This window comes from Lutra lutra, chromosome 1 (genome assembly GCF_902655055.1).
Source record: "Lutra lutra chromosome 1, mLutLut1.2, whole genome shotgun sequence".
NCBI lineage: Eukaryota > Metazoa > Chordata > Mammalia > Carnivora > Mustelidae > Lutra > Lutra lutra.
Genome location: NC_062278.1, coordinates 10,767,358 through 10,789,842, shown reverse-complemented (window position 1 = coordinate 10,789,842; position 22,485 = coordinate 10,767,358). Strand labels below are relative to the sequence as shown.

At 45.6% G+C, this 22,485-nt stretch overlaps 1 protein-coding gene across 1 annotated transcript; it reads right to left on the bottom strand.

Annotated features, from left to right (window-relative positions):
* Positions 1-4,669: 4,669 nt before the first annotated feature.
* SMIM34 (small integral membrane protein 34) lies at positions 4,670-7,792 on the bottom strand. Its single transcript, XM_053447831.1, is given in 4 exon segments — positions 4,670-5,365; positions 5,367-5,454; positions 5,457-5,642; positions 7,101-7,792. Coding segments are annotated over 4 exon segments (414 nt in total). The 5' UTR covers positions 7,108-7,792; the 3' UTR covers positions 4,670-5,232.
* Between the last annotated feature and the right edge of the window lie 14,693 nt (positions 7,793-22,485).

Genomic DNA, 22,485 nt, shown 5'->3' with positions numbered 1-22,485 from the left:
GTAAGCTTACCTGGCTCCTAAGGCCACTATACGGACCCAAGTGAGAGAGACAGATAAATGTACTTCGTAAATGCACAGAGAGATTGTGAACAATAGTGATCCAATTACTTTTGCTTGCTGGAATGACCTTCTTCCTTAAGAACAACGAATTTCCTTGTTCAAATTCAATGTTCATTAGATTTTGTCTGGGGACTGGACATTTCCACCAGAAGAAGAGCCCAGTGAAAATTGTTAGGACCTATTGTTCCCAAGGAAATAGCTCTCATTGTAAGTAATGAAACTGACACACTAGTGCATCCTTCTTCATTCAGCAAATATTGATTCTGTGTTTTGCAAGGAATTGGTAATGTCAAAATTATTCTTGTCCTTATTCTTGAGAGCTTGACATCTTGAGGTTTGAGGAGGGGAGTGGGCAGCTACTCCTATACCCTTGACCAAAGAATGGCCCTCCTCCATCGGGGAAGGTTGTCCTCTTTGACCCAGTATGCAGCTTTGGGAGGGGGGCACATGGAGTGGGGAGGGAGTATGGGGACACCCACCTAGCCAGCCAGATCAGCCAAAATCAACCCTGGTGATCAATGAGGTGACAGATGTCACAGTCAGGTCTCTCTCACATCCTCTTGTTCTTATTCTTAAGTTATGATTGTCCTTCTCTGGTGATGGGCAAGTCACTGGAAAGACATTTCTCTATGTGTTCTGCCATCCTGCTAGGTTCCTAACCTACTCCCCCCGCTGTATCTTTTCTCCTTCCCTTGAGAAGGGAATTCTTCTCTTGGTCTCCTGTAGAATGGTTCCCCCACGTTCATGAGCCCTTGGGGTCTCACTTCCTGTACCAAACACTCGGCAAACAAATGCAGTTCCCAGCCTTGGAGAGATTCTGTTAAATAAAATTTTCACTTTGGCTCATCCAAGTGTTTATGAAGTGTTAGAGCAGCCCTGGAGGAGACACCAGTTCTGCCTTAAGGGTCAAGATGTTTTCAAGGAAGGTAACACCTGGGCAACAGTCTTTTTATTGGCATTCTTCTCCACAGACTTCTCCTTAGGAGGGAGCACATGACTCGGCCTCAGCCAGAGTTCTCTATTCCTTGGGCCCACCCTCAATGATTGGTCTAAGGGGTAGACACCTGCTGTACCTGATCCAAGGCAATATTCTCTCTGACATTTGACACTTGAGCAGAGGCACAGAGAGGCAGCATGGAAGGTGAGCCACCTTCTGGGAGGACCATAGAGACAAGGTTCTCCAGCAGGGGCCTCTGAGGGAAGGCTCTGAGCAGACTAACGTTTCTCCTTCCCGAGGCCTGGATATGCTGCTGTCATCTGATTCTGCGAGCTTCCCCAGTTGCCTTCTCACAAATCCTCTTTTTGGGGGGAGAGGTCATAAGTTGGCTGCAGTCGGTTTCTATCGTTGCCAAGAGAAGAACTTTAATTGAAGAGTGAGTTGACATTCTTCTGCTCTAGTGGAAATCTAGACAATCAGAATCAGTTAAAAGAATCAGAGCCACCAGCCACTTTAGGAACAGCTGGTAAATACTGACAAATATTTAGCCTTTAATTTTTTAAATTATTTTTAAAAAATGTGATGGGGTGCCTGGCTGGCATAGTTAAGCACCTGCCTCTTGGTTTCACCTCAGGTCATGATCTCAGGGTCCTAGGATTGAGCCCTCTCTCCGGCTCCACACTCAGCATGAAGTCTGCTTGGCATTCTCTCTCCCCTCTCCCTTGGTCCCTCCTCCTCCCCACCACTGTCTGTCTCTTTCTCTCTAAAATAAATCTTAAAAAAATAAACAAAATAAAATAAAATGTTGTGATAATTACATCACACATGAAAATGCAGCTGAGCTGATTAGAATTCCATTTAGAATAGAACTGTTCCAAACACAAAGGAAAACTCTGGTAACCTGGGTTTGATTTGGTAGAAATTATGGCACCATCAGCCACAAATCCCCAGAGGAACCATTCCTGGGAACTGTTAACCAGACCCATTCTGCATTGATTTTAAATAATTTCCATTTCAGAGGAAGGTCTTTATCTGACCTGATCCTCTAATCTTGGGGGTAACTTACGATAGAGACAAAGAAAGAAAAGGTGTCTGGAATGTTGGGAATCAGCTTTCTCTACTCCTGTTTCCACGAGGGTTGATGGAATGTGCAAATCTCTTCCCCACTTGCTGAACTGAACACCCACACACGGTGGTCCTAGTACCTTTCCTACTAGTCCAGCTACGTGGGGTTTGCCAAGATAGCTGGGGACTTCTCTCAGCCTGAGCATTTTAGATTTAAGACATTTTGCATAAAATATAATACTTGTGTCCCACCAGTCTTGCTTAAAATGGGGACTTCATGGATGTTGTCCCCATCCAGGAACACATCTTCCATGCAAACTGTCAGACCAGCTCCGGGAAAACAGGTTAATTTGGATCAAGAAACAGTTAGGTGTCCTGGGAAAATGTCCTTGGATCTCATGTAACTAATGATATCTGAGTGTCAATGGGAAGATAGCGGCTTTGCCCCTTAGGGAACACCGTAGGAGCCTGTTCCTGATCACATGTCTAACATGACAAGTCTTCTTTGGGGACTTGAGTCAAGAGTTGGGGATTAAATGGAACAGAATTACATTGAATGCTTCTTGAGAGGTCAAATGATGTGAAGTCTTAAGTGATCATTGAGCTGACATAAGCATACCAAATCTTCTTTTGCCTAAAACACAAAAATCCTAGAAATACAGAAAACTTGGTGAAAGAAGGGATCACAAGGGATCCCACATCGTATTGCTCCTCTTTTCAAATGCTACTTCAAGGCCCACTTCCCTCAGGAAATTATTTATCCAGTAGTATCATATAGGAAATTTTTGGTTGAGAGGGGTCAGAAAGCTTAATAAAGGAAATTTATTGGCTCACAAACTTAAACAGTCCTGTGGCAAATTAAGGCTTCGGGACAGTTTGATTGGGACTCTAGTCTCTATGATTTTCTCAGTTCCTTGCCTATGTTGGCTTTTGCCCTCAAGTTGGCTTTTCTAACGTTGGCAAAAAGGCTCCAGCAGTTACAGGCTCAGATCTGCATTTAACACTATCCTGAGCAAGACAGAACTTTAATGTCCCAGGATCTCCCTTTAAAATCTTTCCAGTCATTCTGAGTGGGTGGACCAGCTCCCTGAAGACATGAGTCCCTCTTGGACCCAATCAGTGAAGCCAGGAAATGGAAAGTACTGATTGGACTAACCTATGTCTCTGATTTCAGCCCTTGAGCTAGGAGTAGTTTCAGCTTCCTCAGTGCCTTCTGGATCTCCAAATGCAAATTAAGGGTGGTTGTGTTAAGGAAGGGGGAAATGCCTTCTGGGGAAGCAACCAATAGGAGAGGATTGAATCTTCAGATTTACTGAAGTTCTGACTTTACACTCCTATTGTAATACATTCCATGTTCCTATTTGCTGTGGATTACATTTTTGTCTTTATTTCTTTCTTCTGTTTTATCCTGCCCTATAAGCATCTCAAACATATGGATGATACCCAGCCCTAACTATATAAACAAGCCAACACTTTCGTTGGATAACCTAAAAAAGAAAAAAAGAAAATACTTGGAAGTCGAACCTTATCCTCTGAAAACATAAGCTTGGGGTTTAATTCTGACCTTTATGAAATTGTGGCGCTGGTTGCAGACCACTGTTTTCAGACGGGAAAAAAAAAATTATTTTAGCTGTAGTCCAGGGAATGTCTCCAAAAACAGAGCTGGATAAACTTCATAGATGTTGGTATAACATATAATTTATCAATTTGCCTGCTGAAAACCACTTGTGGAAGTTCGGCTAATCATGCTCTCTCTAAATTAATTACTCATCTAGGCGAGGTCTTATTTCTTTTTAGTCTGAGACAAGTATATAAGTAATAGATATTTATAAAACATTTGAGTTGAATCATATGATGTCTAATATAACAAAACCTAAAAGTAACTCTTTGTTTTGTCTACATGTAAAACTTGAATCTCATGGATTTGATTCAGAGCTCAGGTCATCAACTGTTTTGCAGATTGGTTCTCTTATAGAACAAGGTACTGTAGCCATTGCTTGCAGACTAATTGCCAGTGGAATAGTCATGTCCTTTTCCACAATAGTATAACCACCAGCCCCCACTATCAAATCACAACCCAACACTACCACCATCAAAGTCGACCATCAACCACCACCACCATCATCCACATTGACCACCACTACACTACCACTACCACCACCATCAACATGAACCACCACCAGCATGACCATCATCAACATCAACCATTGACTGCCACCATCAGCACTACCACCAACACCACCATGAACACTAACCACTACCATCAATACCACTAGAATCAGCCATCACTACGATCACCACTAACACTGATACCACCATCAGCATCAACTACCATCACCACTATGAATGCAGGGCTTATATTTTACATATTTATTTTTACTTTGAAAAATAAATTCATGTGCATGATTTCATTAGTTCTTATCTATTTTATAAGATTGGCGGAACAGACATTATCATTCTCATTTTATCTGTGTGCAAACTAAGGTCTAGAGAAATGAGGTGGTGTGTTCAAGGACATCAAAGTGTCCTTGACTAGAGTTTGATTCTTCTGACTCCAGAACCAATGCTCTTTTTTTTTTCTTTATTTTTTAATTTTTTTTTCCAATGCTCTTTTTCAATAGATGCCATGACCTCAATGAAAATGAATTTCTAACTTCTGTTATTAACAACCTTGGTTCTATAGTCAAGTGAGAACATCTAGAATGAATGGCTCTTTGAAACCATACAGCCCACTGCCATGTGTTCTAGGTGAGAGTCACAAGTCATTCAAAGTTCATGTGACCCCCTGGAAGTTGAAAACTTGAATCCAGGGTGCTCGATTCCAAATCCAGTCGTCCTTCCATGACAAGAGGCTACTTTCACATATACCCTCAGGAATCTCCTAGATTCTCTGAGAACACTGAATGCTCCAAGTCCTTCCCCAGAATGCAAGCTTTCCTGGTGAAGGGTCTGACTGCCGCCCCTGCTGTCCTGTCTCAAAGTGCCACAAAGCCTGAGAAGGAACGGGACGCTGGCTCCGGTCACACTCCCACTGTCCTAAGTGCCCCAGGGATGCTCTTCCAGCCCCATTCAAGGGCTCGACTCCTCTCTCAAGGTTCCAGGTAACTCAAAGCTGCCTCCCCTGGTAGGAAGGTTTGGCCTCTTCTGTGGAGTTCGGTGTGCCTTGACTTTCAAGGGATCCCCTGGATTTCAGTTTGGCACTCACTGTTTTTATATTTTGGCCCCAGGCTGGCCTGGCCGGGCTGCAGGACAGCTCTGTTGCTGATGGTCAGTGCAGAGCACTCGGCCACCTTGCTTGGAGACCTTTCTTTTGAGTTCGGAGGTCAGATTGGAGTAGTAATATCTTCCAAGGATTTATCGTTCCTTTCTGAGGATGTTGCTGGCCAACCGGAGAGGAAGATCACTCCGTAGATGCCAATGATGGTGAGAATGTACCAGGCGGCGCTGGTCCCATCTGGAAGTTTCAGGACCCTGGTGGAGTTGGTGCCGCTCCTCCCCTCCATGTGGTCCCTCAGCAGGGAGCTGAGACCAGTGCTGGCCTGGGTTTGGTTGGGGGCTCCCTGAGGTGTCCACTTGGTCACTGAGAAATAGAGAGATCCAGATGAGACCCAGCATCCTGGGCTCAGGGCTGTCTGGCCAAGCCAATGATCAGTGAGAAACATGGGGGAGAGGGGGTACTGCTTCAAGGGGCTCTCTCTGTTGAATGGGCAGGAGTCTAACAACACATATATAAAGAGAGGTTTTTTGGGAGGACAGATACTAAATATGAATATATGAAAAAGTAAACTAACCATGGTATAGTGTGCAATCATGTGCATAAAAGAAGGGAGGATATGATATTTGCTCGAAGCTCATATATGCATAAAATATCTCTGGGAGAATACATAAGAAGTCGGTACCTATAGTTGCCCTTGGGGAAGAGAATTGAAGGATGAGACGTACTTTTCACTAGCGCCCTTTTGTACATTTCGTACCATGTATGTTTATCTTCAAAAAGGAGTTGATTTTAAAAGGAAAGGATATAAGTGGACACTTTCTCGGTCTCCTTGGAGAAGTGCCCCTGGGTAGTGACACTGTGTGCCCTTCCAAGGCCAGAAGATTAAAATCTTAATTGCTGTTTAATTCAAAACTGTTTTCTCTCCTCGAAGAGCCAGTGCACATGAAATGAAAGCCACAGAAATAGTACATAGAACTGTGAGACATTTTCTGATTGAACTTCACTGGCTCAAATCCCTGTTTCTCGGCCTCTGCAAACACAGAGGCATTCAGATGTGTCATGGGATATAGCCCAGAGCCTGCTGCGTGGACCACAGCTTCTCCACAAATGCTATCTATCTGGCATTTGTTTGTTGCTAATTCATCTTACTAATACAAGATTCAGAGAGGTTAGTATTTCTTTTTTATTATAGTTAATTGCTGGAATAAGCGAATGATCTTATTACTTTGAGATGAAGGGAGAAACAGTTTAAAAATAACTCTATAAACCAATGTGACAAAGCCTACATGAACAGATTTAATTGTATAAAATTGGTCACCCATAACAAACAATACAATAATGAAGAATTTTATACCACTGTTGGTGGAAGGGCTTGACAACTTGAAGTATGGACAGGGGAAAATTCCCATCATTATTAACAACAACTACAAAAAAGTCAACCCAACAAGGACATCATAAATCTCAGTTAGAGCAAAAGAACACATGTTTATAAGCCCAGACCTTTTCAAGAGTTGTTGTAGAATGATGTGATATGTTCGAATACATAGAGAATACACCACACGAGAACTACAGGACATTGCATTATTTTAAAACCTGTCCATTTCCACTTGAATCTCACTATAGTAATTACTGCAGTCCATTAGTCCATTAGTCTTTTCTTTAAAAAAAAATAAGAATAAGTTGGTTGCATCTTAATGGATAGACACACCATGTAGAAAGACAAACATTTTCCTCTGTGCATTTGCACTTATCATTTACTGATGGAAAATACAGCAGTCCTTCTAGAAGAGCCCATCCCCTGTATCCACGCCAATTACTCACGTTCCATGAGGCAGTCTTTTCCTTGACTCTTGGGGAGGCAAATTTAAGTGGTGTAGACAGAGGAGATAAAAGGAGAAGTCTTCCCTGCAGGTGGTCACAGTTCTAATGAAGCCCGGCTGCCCAGAGGTTCCTGAGCAGGGAGTAACATGATACCCAGAGTGTTTTAAGGCAGTGCCAAATAGAAACTTCGCAGAGAAGACTCCGACTATCTTTCTCTAGTTCATCAGGGGATCACAACCGATCTGTCTGCTTTTGGCTCAGAATACAAAGCACTTCCTGGCTACCACGTGTTGAGAGGGTCTAAAGCAAAAGAAGTTTTACAAACATGCTGGTACCAAGGAGTTTCCAGCTCTCCCGGGTCCCATCCAGGCCTGCAGGGCTGGGAGGCTTGCTGGAGGCTGGCTCATCGGCTCATAGCCTGGATGGTTCCTGGTTCCTGAACTCCCCTCTTCTGTACCTGTCCTGGGAGTGCCAGATGGTCAGGTGTGGTAGAGACCTGTTGTCATAGGGTCAGGAAACGCCAGGGTCAGGAGTCACCAGCTTCCTCTTGGACTGTCTCCCAGATGAGGAAATCCAGCCAGGAAGGCACAGGCATGGGGTTGGGAGTGGGACACACCCCCTCAGGGATCAGTGGGCCGATAGGCCAGGCTATGCGGAGTGGCACTTCCCTTCCCCACACTCCTGAGTCACAGCCCACACTGGAATCTAAGTACATTTAACCGGAAAGTGCTAGAATAGTAAGAGGCTGAGAGAAAAGAAAAGCAGGGATCTTCGGCAGGTTCTGAGCAGCCATGTTTCCCAGCCCCACTCCTGAATCCTCACCAAGACTAGCACCTGCCAAACTTGTAAGGGTTGTTGGCTTTTAAGATGTAATTTGGTGGGAGCCTGGGTGGCGCAGTCCGTTGAACATCTGACTCTTGATTTCATCTTGGCTCATGATCTCGGGGTTGTGAGATCGAGCCCCGCATTGGGCCACATGCTCAGTGCAGAGTCTGCTTGTCCCTGTCTCTCTCTGCTCCTCCCCCACCTCGCATGCGCACTTTCTGTCTCAAATAAATAAATAAAATCTTTAAGCCTGGGTGGCTCAGTCAGTTAAGCCTCTGCCTTCAGCTCAGGTCATGATCCCAGGGTCCTGGGGTTGAGCCCCACATTGAGCTCCCTGCTCAGTGGGGAGCCTGCTTCCCCCTCTCCCTCTGCCCCTGCCGCTCCCCTTGCTTGTGCATGCTCTCTCTCTGTCAAATACATAAATAAAATCTTTAAAAAACAAAAATTAAAAATTAACAAAATTAAAAAGTAAGATGTAATTTAATAAAATTGTCATCAACACGGGACTAGACAAGTAAATTATCAAATAGGCTGTATGATCTGCCGTTCCAGTCTTGGGCACGTATCTAGGAGAAATGGCACATACACCCACACAAAAAGTCGCATATGGATATTCACAGTGTTATAAGTCATGGCTGCAACAAGAAGACAGTCCAAATATCTTGATGTCTCGATGAAGGGGTGAATAAAATACCGTCGATCCCTAGAATGGAGTATTACTTGACGGTGAAAAGGAATGGAGTGCTGACGCATGCTACAACACGGATGGAGCTTGAAAACGTTAAGCCAGGGTGCCTGGGAGGCTCACTTGGTTAAGCGTCTGCCGTCGGCTCAGGTCATGATCCCGGAGTCCTGGGATTGAGTCTCACATTGGGCTCCCTGCTCCTTCTCTCCTTTCATGCTCTCTCTCAGTCTCTCAAATAAATAAATAAAATCTTAAGAAGAAAAGGGAAGAAAACGTTAAGCCAAGTGAAGGAAGCCAGTCACAAAGAACAGTCTAGTGCATGATTGCCTGTGTAGAAAACGTCCAGAACAGACAAATCTAGAAGGACAGGAAGTAGATTCGTGGTTTCCTCCAGTTGGGGTAGTGCTTGAGACCTGATAACTAAGGGTACAAGGTTTTCTTCAGGGACTTCAGGTTTCAAAAATTTGTCGTGGTGCTGGTTCCACACTCTTCTTTAGTGAATACACTAAAAGCCATTGAATTGTGCACTTTAAGTGGGTGAACTTTATGGGCTATGGATTCCGTTTCAATAATGTAACACAGGCGTACGAAGGAATACTATGGAGCCCAGACCAAGAAATGCAGAGGCTATTGGTGTGCTGATGTGTAGAGCTCCCCCACATGCATGGGTCAATGAAAACTGTAAAGAAGACAGCAAGTTACCCTCCATGTAAGGCGGAGGGGGAGGGGCGCCTAGGGGCTCAGTGGGTTGAGCATCCAACTCTTGATTCCAGCTCAGGTCCTGATCTCAGGGTGATGGGATCAAGCCCCACCTTGGGCTCTGCACTCAGTGTGGAGTTTGCTTCAGACTATCTCTTCTTTTCCTGCTGCTTCTCCCCCATCTTACCCACCCCCAGCTCGCTCTCTCCAAAATAAATAAATAAAATCTTTTTTTTTTTTAAAGAGTAGGAGGAAGTCACACAGATCTAGTTTGAGTGTACAGGCATTGGAAAGCTGCTTTAAGGATGCCGGAGAAAATAAGAACAGGAGTTACTCGGAGAAGAAGAGAATTCGGTAGATGGAGGGCAGGAGTCGGGGGAGATTCTCACTGTATATTCTTTACGAATCTGAAGAAGTTTAATCATGTCTGTGTGTTCCCTATTGCATAGCGAAAACATCCATGGATTAAATGAAACTCTTCATTCAACTTGTATTTCGACTCCTACCATCTCTCTTTTTGTGGGGGGGGCGGTGGCTGGACCCACACTTCGGGCTCTGCCACACAAACAGGGATTTGTCACACTGACCTGCAGAACTGAGAAGGGGCAGAAAGGAGGACCCCGGGTGACAGAGAGCAAAGGGTAGAACAGGGTCAGGAGTCAGGGCTCTGGTCCCAGCTGTGCCCTCGCTCTGTGACGCTGGGCAAGACCCTCCCCACCCTGGAGCCGGTTTCCTGGCCTGTGAGGGGAGGAACAGCGGGACCTGCTCCCCTCTCATCCCAGGAAGTCAAGAAGGAAGGCTGGGGAGGTGTGGGGAGGAGCCGCTCCCACCCCGTGGAGGTGTCTAAAGGGGAGGGCTGTGTGTCAGGTGAGGTCAGAAGGTTTCAGCATTCGGCCCAGGAGGATGACGGCATGGGGTGTGGGGAGCAAGAAGCTCCAGAAAAATGGGGGTGACAAAGAAGGCAGCATCCAGTCTCATCCCCACTGTACAAGGTGCACTATGGTAAGGGCATAGCTCTGCGCGAGGTGCTCTCAGCCCTGTTTTGGCTTCTCTAATCCTGGGAAGCAGCAGTGTTATTCCCCCTTAAAGGGGGGGAGGGACATTCTTTCAAGCTCAGAGAAGTGACTTGCCCTAGTGTTGCACAGATCCCAGATTCCAGAGAGCAGAGGGCTGAAACCAAAGGCATTCTCCTCCCACACCCTGAATGTCACCTGTAGGCTGGACCCAGGGTCCCACGGATTCTCCCAGCTTGAACAGCAGACTGTCCTTGCTGAGGCGTATCCATGACCTTGAAACCCGTCCTGTTGGCCAAAATGAAACTGTGATGTTAAAAGTCGGGAGAATGGGTATCCTTCAGCTGAAGACAAGTAACTAAAGGAGGCGGAAGGAAGACTCCATGGGCTTGGTCGTAGAATTGTCCACTGGCGCCCGGTTCACTTTTCGGGATGCATGTCTCACTTCGATGTAGACCGTATCCTGTTTCTTTCACATGGAAAACCCTGATAGACCGTGGGAAAATAAGGTTTAAGGTTTATATAGAAAACACAAATGTTATTTTTAAAAAAAGAATTCTATAGTCTCTCATGGCTGTGGCCACATGGTACCATCTGATGAAAAATGCCCTTCCTGGGGCTGGGGAGGGGGTGGTCAAGGTCATGGTCCCAGGGACTGGGCGGCTGCCTGCCTTATGATGCCCTGTGGATGACGCTCGCTATTGTCATTCCCGAATGCTTACATAACAGTGAAATGGAACAACCTGAACCACCACGACGGCCAAGAATTTTCTTCCTATTTGTGTATGTCTTTTCAGACCTTCTGGTTCAGTCTAGACAAAGTGCAATCAAGCAAAGCCATTCACCTGGTAAATATTTCTCTGAGCTTCAGTTCTGGGAGAGAGGGACCCCAATACCTTTTGGCCTCTAAGACATTAGAGAATAAACCCTTCCAGAAAACCACAGCTTGTATCCCTCCCTCCCTCCTTCCCTCTCTCCCTCCCATCCTCCCTCCTTCCTTTTCCTCCCTTCTTTCCCTTTTCTTTCCTTCCTTCCTTTTTTTTCTCTCTTCTTTTTGTTTCTCTACTAAAGAACCAGTCAGCTTAGAAGATGCCCAAATTGGGGGCAAAGGTAGTGAGGATGTAAATTTGACTAGCCAGGAAAAGAAGCAAAGTGTCCTTGCATTTCAGGATATCAGAATTGGCACTTTTAAGAAAATGTCAATAAACACATGCTCATAACCATCCTTGACATTCTTTCTAAGGAATTTTTCTAGGGAAGGCAGAACTCACCAAACAATTCTGACTCCTTGCAGCGCAGAAGGACATTAAAAATGACAGTTTGGGAGTCCTGTGGATGGCAACCAAACTTCTCCCTTGCCTTGCCCCGGACAACGGACACTTGCAGGTTCTCCCGACCAGCAGCGTAGATTCCTTTGCGGGAGGTACAAACTTCCAGAGGCCATTTAAAAGATGTTTCGCATATTTTAAAAATCTTTAACTTATATGTCATTCTTGCCTTTCCTTTTTAAAAAAAATTTTTTTTAAAAGATTTATTTATTTGAGGGGTGCCTGGGCGACTCAGTAGGTTAAGCGTCTGCCTACCGTGCAGGTTATGATCCTGGAGTCCCGGGATTGAGTCCTGCATTGGGCTCCCTGCCCACTTCTCCCTCTCCCTCTGCCTGCCGCTCCCCCTGTTTGTGCTTGTTCTCTCTCTCTCTCTGTCAAATAAATAAATAAAATCTTTAAAAATAAATAAAATCTTTAAAAATAAATAAATCTTTATTTATTTGAGAGAGAGTGCACTCACAGTGGGGAGGAGCAGAGAGAGTCTTAAGCAGACTCAGAACTGAGCATGGAGTTCTAGGTGGGGCTTGATCCCAGGGCCCTGAGATCCTCACCTGAGACAAAACCAAGAGTCAGTTGGTTAACTGAGTGCCCCACCCTTGTGCCCCTTGCCTTTCCTTTTTAATGTCATTGTCTCCACCATTTAGGGACATTTAATGTCATATCCTGTCTCCAGGGAGGTGCAGAGGGACACTCCCAGCCTTTGGAATTGGCAGTTCCAGGTTCTAGCTGGGCCTTTTTTACTTTCTAACTATGGGATTGTGGTCAAGTCACTTCCCCACCCCAAACCTCAGCTTTAAAACCAAGGATAATAAATTGTGATAACACGAATCACCCAACAAATCCAAGGTGCAAATACAGTCACACCTCATGTCTTCTCCCAACTAACTACCTGAGCTCCCAGTGCCTGGCTAGCAGGAAATCTCACATATATTTCCCCTCTTAAGGCCTCAAGGTTGAGCAGGACTCTGGGATTTGGTCCAGAATGGGTAGGGAGGACAGCCCAGTAACCCTCTGCTGCTGTTGCCTCCAGGTGCCACGGGGGGGTCGCTGTTGAGCACTGGCTTGGGGCAGTCTTCAAAGGTTTCAAGAGCGTCCCCAGGAGACAAAGCTTCGGCTGGAGACACTTGCCTGTTGCTCAGTCACAGCACAGTTAAGGAGTCTCTGGAGTGGAAGCAGAGGAGTAGTGCCAAAACAACCAGCCCCCTGATGGGTTCCATGCTGGGGGTGGAGCCTGCTTGAGATTCTCTCTCTCCCTCTAACCCCACCCCCCTCCCCACCTGTGTGCATGCTCTCTCTTAAAAAAAAAAAAAAAAAAAGTCATCCATCCAGAGATGCAACTGGCTCAGCACAATGCATGAATCCTACTAAACCTTTAGTGATTAGAGAATGCTGTTTTTAAACTGTGGTGGAGTCTGGAGAAAAAAGACGGCTTCCAGGTTTTTTCTGGTGAAGCTAGACGATCAACGATAACCCAACAAAACCACCATGATAAAAGGAAACCACAGACCAGCTTTACTCAGGGAGACAGATGTAAATATTCCAAATACGACGTTAGCCAACAGATCCCACAGCACATTCAGATAATAAATGTGACAAATAGGTGCAACTGGTGCAGTTACGGAAGAGTTGTCCCGTATCAGGGAACCTACGAATGTGACTCACCACACGAGGAAGTCCAAGGAAATGTGCTCATCTTCACAGATGATAGGTATTTGTTAAAGTCCAATTTCATCCTGATTTTTAAAGTCTCGATAAGTAAGAAGATAGCTAAGTCTCTAAAAATGCCAAGTTAAGTTAACCTCACGTCAGAAACAAGACTTGTGCTTGAGGGGAGAGATGCAACCTCCCGTCACCGCCACTGCCATTGAACATGGTGCTGGGGGATTCATCCGACTCAGACAAGAAGCATGAAGCCTGGACAGGAGGAAGCAAAAATTATTCTTGACTGCTTGGTTAGAAAAATGTAGAGAATCAATGGCAAAACCATGAGCAACGGTAGAATAATTCAATAAGCAGAGTGTGTACAAAATAAATAGTAAAAACAATATACAAGGATCTGTATTCACAGCACTCAGTAAATATAATTAAACAAAAGATTCTACTTTCAATAAGAACCGAAAATGGGGCACCTGGAGGCTCAATCAGTTAAGTGTCTGCTTGAGAGTCTCTCTCCCTCTCCCTCTGCCCTTCCCCCTGCTCGTGCTCTTTCTCTCTAGAATAAATAAATAAAATCTTAAAAAAAAATAAGAACCAAAAAAGATAAAACACCCAAGAGCACAATAAATGTATACGATTCACACACAAAGAAAAATCTAAAAGACAGACAAGAAGGAAGATTTGAGGGCGCCTGGGTGGCTCAGTGGGTTAGGCCGCTGCCTTCGGCTCAGGTCATGATCTCAGGGTCCTGGGATCGAGTCCCGCATCGGGCTCTCTGCTCGGCGGGGAGCCTGCTTCCCTCTCTCTCTCTCTCTGCCTGCCTCTCTGCCTGCTTGTGATCTCTCTCTGTCAAGTAAATAAATAAAATCTTAAAAAAAAAAAAGAAGGAAGATTTGACTAAATACAACAATTTCCTACGCTTTGCTAGAAAAACTCACTTGTGTAAAGATGACAAATTCTTCCCAAAATAAATCTGTGGATTTAGTATTTAGTTTTTGTTGCCGTTCTGGTTTTGTTTTGTATTTCAGAAACACACCGAATGTCAAATGATCCCAGCCCACGTTCATTGATTAATGATCTTATTCCTCTCTTCCTTTCCAAGACCGTATTTTATGCTTTTCAGACCCATTTTTTTTTTCTCTCAGTACCAATGAAGAGAATTCCTGCTTGGAGGCTTGAAAAATCACAGCAAAAGTGCGGTAGAATTGAAGGGAGAAAGCGACCCTTTCCCCCAGCCGCCACAGAGGAGAGCAGACAGCATTTTCCAGCATCAACATCCCTCCTTGCAGTGTTATTCCAACAAAGGAGTAGGCAAGTTCCCTGTTTTTCAAGTTTGCTGCTCTGCCGGGAGAAAGGTAACCTTACCTTCTCCCAAAGGCTTTAATGCCACCAGGTCTTCTTACATAATGAAGTTGGCTCTAACAGAAATATATTAAAGAGATCCCTCTGTTTTTCCAAAGGTTTAGGCATTTGTGAACTTTCTTTCATTGGCTCCTCTCTTCCCTCACGGGATGGGAGGCATGAAGTAAGAAAATCTGTTATATTTCTTATTTAAAACAAAGACTTTGAGAGCCTGGCCTCATTCAAATTGACGTAGACACGTTAGTTGAAAATGTATATGGGAAATGGAACATGCAGGAATAGCTAAGAAAATTCTGCGGGGGGGAGGGTAGTAATGAAATATCCCTGCGAGATGTTAAAATGTATTACAAAGCCACGGAAATTAAAAGGGTTTGATTCCAGCATACAAACAAGCAGACAGATCGATGAAATAGAATGAAGTTCGAAAATAGACTCAAAAACATTCAGGAAAATAGTATTAAATAAAAAGGATGTTTCAAATTAGCATAGAGAAGCTGGGTTATCTCATGAAGCCACGGGACAATTGAGGCTCTGCTTTAATACACCAAAATAAATTCCAGATGGAGCTAAGTTATAATTTTTAAAAATATAGCCATGGAAGTGTGAGCACAAACATGGGATGTTTAATTTTATAATCCCAGATTGTGGCAGTCTTTCCAAGCATGACACCGGAGTCAGAAATCACAAAAGATAAGACTGATAAAACGAACTACCTAAGAATTAAATTTTTCTTTGGGGTAAAAGTGAAATACCATTCGCAGAGTCAAGAGAGGATAAGCCAGGGAAGCATCTGCAACTTGTATGATAGAGTGTCACATTTTTTTTAATATTCAAGGCTTTTAACATTAACAGGTCAGCAACTCAACAGAAAGATGGTCAAAAGATGTAAACAAGTAGTCACAAAGAAAAAGGACAGTTGTCTCTTAAACATAGAAATGGGGCGCTTGGGTGGCTCAGTCTGTTAAGCGTCTGAATTTTGGTTTTGGCTCAGGTTGTGTTCTTAGGATCATGATCTCAGGACGGTGAGATCAAGCCCCACCTTGGCTCCGCACTGGACACAGAGCCTGCTTAAGATTCTCTCTCTCCCTCGCCCTCTGCCCCTCCCCCACCAGCACCCTCCTACCCACTCTTGGTTTCAGCTCAGGTCATGATCTCAGGGTCCTAAGATCAGGCTTCGCACTCAGGACAGTCTGCTTGTCCCTCTCACTCTATTCCTCCCCCAACCCCGTCTCTCTCTCTCTCAAATAAATAAATAAAATCTTAAAAAAAAAAAGTGGGGGGGCGGCATGGAAATCCCTTCAGCGGGATTCTATTGAAGCATTCACGCATTCAAAGGAATGAAGTAAGATGTCCGTGCACTAATGTGGAACAATCTTCAATATATCCCTAAGTAGGAAAAAATTAGCATGATGCAGATCGGCGTGTTGAATCCCCTTTCTACACAAAAACTGGCTATTCATGTATGTACGCAGACTATCTCTGAAAAGAGACAGAAGAATCCTTGCATTGCTTCTAAGCAGTATCCATTTTAATGTTTTACTTATCTATTTATTTTACCGTGTGTCTCTTACCTTTTAAAAAGACAAATCTATTTTTTTAAGAGCCAAGAGTTTGCAATAAACATATTAGCTCTTTACAGGGGATCAGCCGTTTCCATGCCAGCATGTTTAAAATACTTGCTTTCAAACATTTTTTAATCCAATCCTCTAAAGCTCCATTTGCTGCTTCTCGTAGAAACCTTCCCCTGTGCAAGAGAAATAGCTTGCCTCACAATAGAATCAAATGAAGTATGGAAACCGTTCGCGCAGGTTGCCCTGACATTTACCAAAAAAGCCCTTTGAAATTCAGTAATTCATCCTGCCTCTGATTTAGTGCCGCCGGTAATTACTGATCCAGTAATTCGGTGGCAGCTGCCCCGATGCTCACCCCACTAGACCTCGTCTCTCCCAGGGGGCCCCAAAGGCATAGACTTTGTGGCTCCAGTTTCTTTCTAGCCGGGGATGGTCTGCCCCCGCGTGGCGAGCGGCTGCTATGACAACCAGAAGGGGCTCCTGATGTTTCCCTGGGGGTCCAGCCCAAGGGTTTTCAACCGAGGGCGCAGATAATAAACCAGCCAGGTTTCTGCGCAGGAGCGGGGCGTGTTTTCTTAGCACAATAGTCAGATATGTGGACTTTAATACACACAGAAGCACTCAAAAAAAGTTACGAAGTGCATTATTCTGGGCCTAATGAGTCACTGATTTTTTTTTTTTTTTTTTTTTTTTTTGGTGAAATTCCAAATTCTGGTATTCTATGCTTAACAGACAAAACTGCTATGAAGATCCGTGGGGCGTGTTCAACCGGGATCAGCCTCAGTTTGACTTGACAGAGCGCTCACCGCGCCTCTCACCTTGACTCCTGAAGTTGCCATGTTCCAGCCTGGGCATCCGCAGGGCCATATGTGGCCAAAGTTACCAAGTTGGGCCACATAATCAAAATATTAAGGATGGTTCTAGAACAGGGGTCAGCACACTTTTTTTTTCTTTAAAGGGCCAGATAGTCGATAATTTTGGATTTGTGATCCATGTGGTGTCTGTCACAAGCGCTCAACTCTGACCGTTGCACCGGTGCTGCCTTAGACAATGTGTAAATCACTGTGTAAATATTTCCAATAAAAGTTTATTTATAAGAAGAGGTAGCAGGCCAGAGTGAGTTGGCCTGTGGGCCATTGTTGCCCAAACTCTAGTCTAGAATGTTCCTCCATGTCTTCAAAATCCAATGATACGTTACCGTGTTGGCAGCGTGATGTTTTGCGGTCTGCTGTCCCAGAATTGAGTGCAGTTCAGCAGTGGGACGAGTGACTGCTCTTTTGAGTTAGCGTGTCGCATTTGGAGTGTGTCCCAAGGTCAGTATGTCCAGACATCTGGTGACTGAGTAAAGGTATAACCTTTGCGACTTGGGGAGAACGACGCCTTGAATCCCTCAATGCTGAAGTTGGCCCTAACGTCTTTGACTCAAGTCAGCTTCAAAACGGTAGTCATCACCTTTTCATCCTCATCTGGCTCCATCAAAACACATGTGCTTCAATTTCTCCCAAAGATCCTGGGACCACATGTGCACAAAAAAAATACATCTTCTGCCTCGTTTCCTTCATGGCTCCGTTAACCTTAAAAATAAAACTCTACTCATTTTACCAGCAAAAGATGGGTTTATTCAAGAATAACAGAGAATTACAATGTTGGGCAAGTCAACTTCAGTAAAACCATAAGCAAGTCTGGAAAACAGGAGAGGTCTTTTATAGAGAAAAACGGGGTTGGGCGATGTTGTAAACACAAGCCCTCGGTGGGGGAAACTGCAAGGTTGAAGTGCAGTGGCTTCTCATTGGCTGGGCTGTGCTTATCTCTCATTGGCTGAGCTGTGACTGTCTCTTATTGGCTGGGCTGTTGCTGGGGCCAGAGAAAATCTTTCTTCCTGCCGTTGGGGTAGTGAAGTATATGTAGACTTTGTGCTGAGAATGCCAACTGTGTGTCTTCCCTTTGGTTGGCTGTTGGCCGTAAGTGGTATGGCATGTGAGTCCCCCTACCCACCTTCAGACTCCATTTTAAATGAGGGTTCGGTTTCTTAGTTTTCCCAGGTGCATGTGGACCTCTCTCCTTCCCTTTGACTTGACCACATGAGGATCTCTTTCCTTTTCTCTTCCAGTGCAGGACCAGCCCTTGAGTGCATGACGCAGCTGCTCCCCAAATTCACAAATTCTTGACTGGGCCACATGCAGTGCTCCCAGCTCTTGGGGACTTCCTTAATAGCTGAAACCTGTGGAGTTTTTCTTTTCTTTTTTTGCCCCAGTATCAGAAAGGCCACCCTATTTTATTTTATGTTACTAAAATATTTATTGATTTAAGAGAGAGACAGAGCATTGGCAAGCAAACAGAGGGGTAGGGATAGGGGAAGCAGACACTCCCACTGAGTGTGGAGCCTGACAGAGGGCTTGATCTTAGGAGCCTGAGATCATGACCTGAGCAGAAATCAAGAGTCAGATGCTTAGCCGACTGAGCCCCCCCCCCCCCCGCCCGGTGCCCCAGAAAAGGCCACTCCTTAAAGTAGAACAGGCAGGATCATCAACCCAGTGAGTGCCAGCATGCAACCTCGAAAGACAGCATCCAGCCTGTAAGCCCCCATGGGTGCATTTACACTTCAGTACCAAACAAACAGTCTTGCTTCCAAGTCCCTGCTCAGGCAGGGGTGTAGGATTTACAGGGCAATGGGCTACATAGTAGTAGCGGGTTAGCCAGACACCCCCACCCCCCAATACACACACACCTTTTCCGGTCATCCTGTTTGCAGGCCACTCCCTGCAGTTAGGATCTCTGGTTCCCTTTCTTGTCCCTCTGTTTTCTCACATCCATTTCTTCGTATTTACATCGAATGCTTCACATTAATTTCTCTGTCAGAATAAACAGGCCTCTGTTTTCCCAAGCAGACCCCGACTGATAGCTACCGAGGAAGTGATAAGACACGTCTGCTACGGGATGGGTACGTGCTGGGGAAATGTCACTTGAGAAAAATCACAGCTGGGTGTAGAGTAGCAACCTTCCTTTGGTGAGAACAGGAAACACTGACCGAGGATTCCGCACTCACTCTGGAAAAGGCACTTTCTAAACTCTTGGCCTAGAATCACAGTAGGGGATTGAGTGGAATCCATGTGCACCCAGAATCTCCAAATGGGCCCTCATTTAGAAATAGGGTCACTTCAGATTTAATTAAGGTGAGGATATACAGGGGATCAGCCTCGATTAGGATGTGGTCTTCAATCCAAGGACTCGTGTCCTCAGAAGAAGAGGAAAAATACACACACACCGGAGAAGGCCAAGTGAAGCCAGATGCAGAGACTGGAGGGAGGCAGCCACTAGCCAAGGAGTGCCCGGGGTCACCAGAGGCTGGAAGAGGCATGAAGGACTCCCCCACTCTGTGAGCCTTCCAAGGAAGTGCGTTCATCCCTTGCTGGCTCCTAGATTTTAGATTTTTAGCTTCCAGAGCTGTGAGAGAATAAATTTCTATCATTCCAAGTCGCCAGTTTTGTGGTAATTTGTTACAGTAGCCTTAGAAAATGAATATAATCACTGAATTCTCACAGAAAAGCTATGTTTCAAAAGGAGCCTGGAACACTAGGTTCTTTCCTATGGATCTCCTGGGTTTTCCTGAAAGTGGGCACGTCGTCCATTCTTCATGCTATTTTAAGGACTTTTGCTGCTGATTTACCGCAGAGCCACCTCCATCCTCTTGAGGGGAGCCTTCCAGACCCACTGGCGGGGAGTGGGGCAGTGAACCCACCCAGCTCCCCTCCTGCACGCCCTCCCACCACATCATAGCTTTGAAACTGAGTCCACACTCAGTGGCAGGTGTGGAAGGTACAAAGGAAATGAGAGTCAACAGCCCTACAAACCCACTCTGTTCCTAATTGTGACTCTCGTGTGGCCCCTCCATGGTGTGTGGTATCCCCCCTCCCTCTGGCTGTCAGTATAGGAGACCAATAGCCTGTTGTTACTCTCATCTGTCCAGGGTTGGCTGTGGCATGTTCGCTGTCCCCAAAACCCTGGGGTAGGAATCCCTCCCTCGCTGCTGGGATGAGGAGGAGAACATCAGAGGCGCTCTGAGGCTGACCTTGTGGAGACTTTTCTCCACACAGAGCATAGGTGGTCACAGGTCTGAAACTGAAAGGGGCTTAGGTCTAAGTGAGAGACCATTTTCCAAAACTAGAAAGGACGATAAAATGTATCATTTCTGGGGCCGCCTGGGTGGCTTAGTGGGTTAAGCCTCTGCTTTCGGCTCAGGTCATGATCTCAGTGTCCTGGGATCGAGTCCTACATTGGGTTCCCTGCTCAGCTGGGAGCCTGCTTCCCTTCCTCTCTCTCTCTGCCTGCCTCTCTGCCTACTTGTGACCTCTTCGTCAAATAAATAAATAATATCTTTAAAAAAAAAAAAAAAAGAGTATCCTTTCTGGAAATGGGAAGGGCGTGAGCAGAGTCCAGCCCAAAGGAGGGGGTCCTAGTGACTTCCGCAGAATTCTGAGCCTACAGGGCCCCTGCCCAGAGAAGCTACTTCCTGGGGACTGCCTCTCTCTTTCCAGGCTTGCATTTGTCTGTTTCATGATGGTGCCCACGGGGAGCCCTGTCTCGGGGAACAAGTGCAAAGAAGTTTGGCCTCCCAAGAGTGTCTAAAGCCCACTCTGAGCGCCTGGACCAGCCCCAAGCCAGCATCTCCTGGCGTCAGGTGCTCCGGGCTCCCCGCGCCTTGAGAAATATCCTCCACCTGACCGCCAGGGGGCAGCCGCGCCCACAGAGCCTTCCGCCGCGGAGACTCGCAGACAACACCCAGTATTTTTAGAAATCTCGATACCGGGCTCCGGCTCTCGGAGCCCAAGTAGACATACCAGTGCCCCCTCTCAATCTCCAAACTCCGCTTTTTCATATTTAGATTTCTCTGTAACCAGCCAGTCGGCTCACTTAAAGAATTTGCCACCCCTTATCCATCCATTCATAGCTTCCAGTACATGTCTTCCGTCTGCAAGCCCTCGTAGCCTCCGTTATCTCTCTTCGTCTGATTTCGTGTTTACATCTCATTTGTGCCCGCAGAGACGTCATCCGCTGATGTGGCTTTAAGATAGCGTGTAGTCTCCAGCGAGCCACACGCACCAGCTGTCGTACTCCACGCAGCCTTGCCTGGGAGTTTAAAGGTTATGGAACCCACAGGAATGTTCTCTGCCTGTCGGCTCATTTCTAGCTCTTGCTGTGACTGCTGTTGGATTATGGCAGCTTCCTGAGGGGAGGTTGAAGTCCAGAGCCAGTGCAAAGGCAACTGTTCAAACCTTATTCTCATATTTTGCAGTTCGCCTTCCTTTTGGCTTGCTTTGCTCTTTATATATATATATATATATATATATATATATATATATATATATATATATATGTATATACATATATATATACATATGTGTGTGTGTGTGTGTGTGTGTGTGTATTTTATTCATTTATTTGAGAGAGAGCATAAGCCGGAGGGAGAGGGACCAAGGGAGAGGGACAAGCAGACTCCATGTTGAGCACAAAGCCCCACGCAGGGCTCTTATCCCCGAGCCCCCAGATCATGACCTGAGCTGAAGGCAGACATTTAACGGACTGAGCCACCCAGGCGCCCCATCCCTTTTTTTAACGGCTTGGACAATATCTTTCTAAGCAGATCTCTAGGTATACAAAAGAGGTGTTATTAGGATCCTTTTTGAGTGTAAATTGTCTGAAGTTACTAAATGATATTCTGTAAAAAATGCTCAGGTTTTACTTAGTGTATGCAAAAGAATAAAATCAGTAAATTCACAGTCCCACCCTCCCCTGCAGTGTTCACTAAGTCTTGGCTCCTGTGGTGGCTAAGGGCGATTACCCATTCCACCTCAAGGCTTCTAGGAGCCCTTGATCTGGTAAAGCAGCTAGGGGCGGGCAGAGGGCTGGGGGGGTGGGCGGTCCAAAGGCAGGGAAGCAGGGCCTCTGCAGGCTCCCTCCTTTAAGCAACCAATGACCTTGAGTGTGTCCTCGAACGTCCCGGAGTTCTAATTAACCTTCTTGGAGCTAACTCTTCAAGGGCCACTGTCCACTGACTGGCACACGGCCCGTCTACACCAGAGAAATTCTGAAGCCCACTTGCCCAGCCAGGCCAGGTGCATCCAGGAGACAAGGAGGTGGAAATGGCATTTCCTCATCTGGCTAATTTATGGCAGTCCCCGCTCAGCCCTTAGTCTCCTAAGAGGCTCCGAAGTCTGATTTGTCTGCACGTACAGTGGGTGCAGTGGG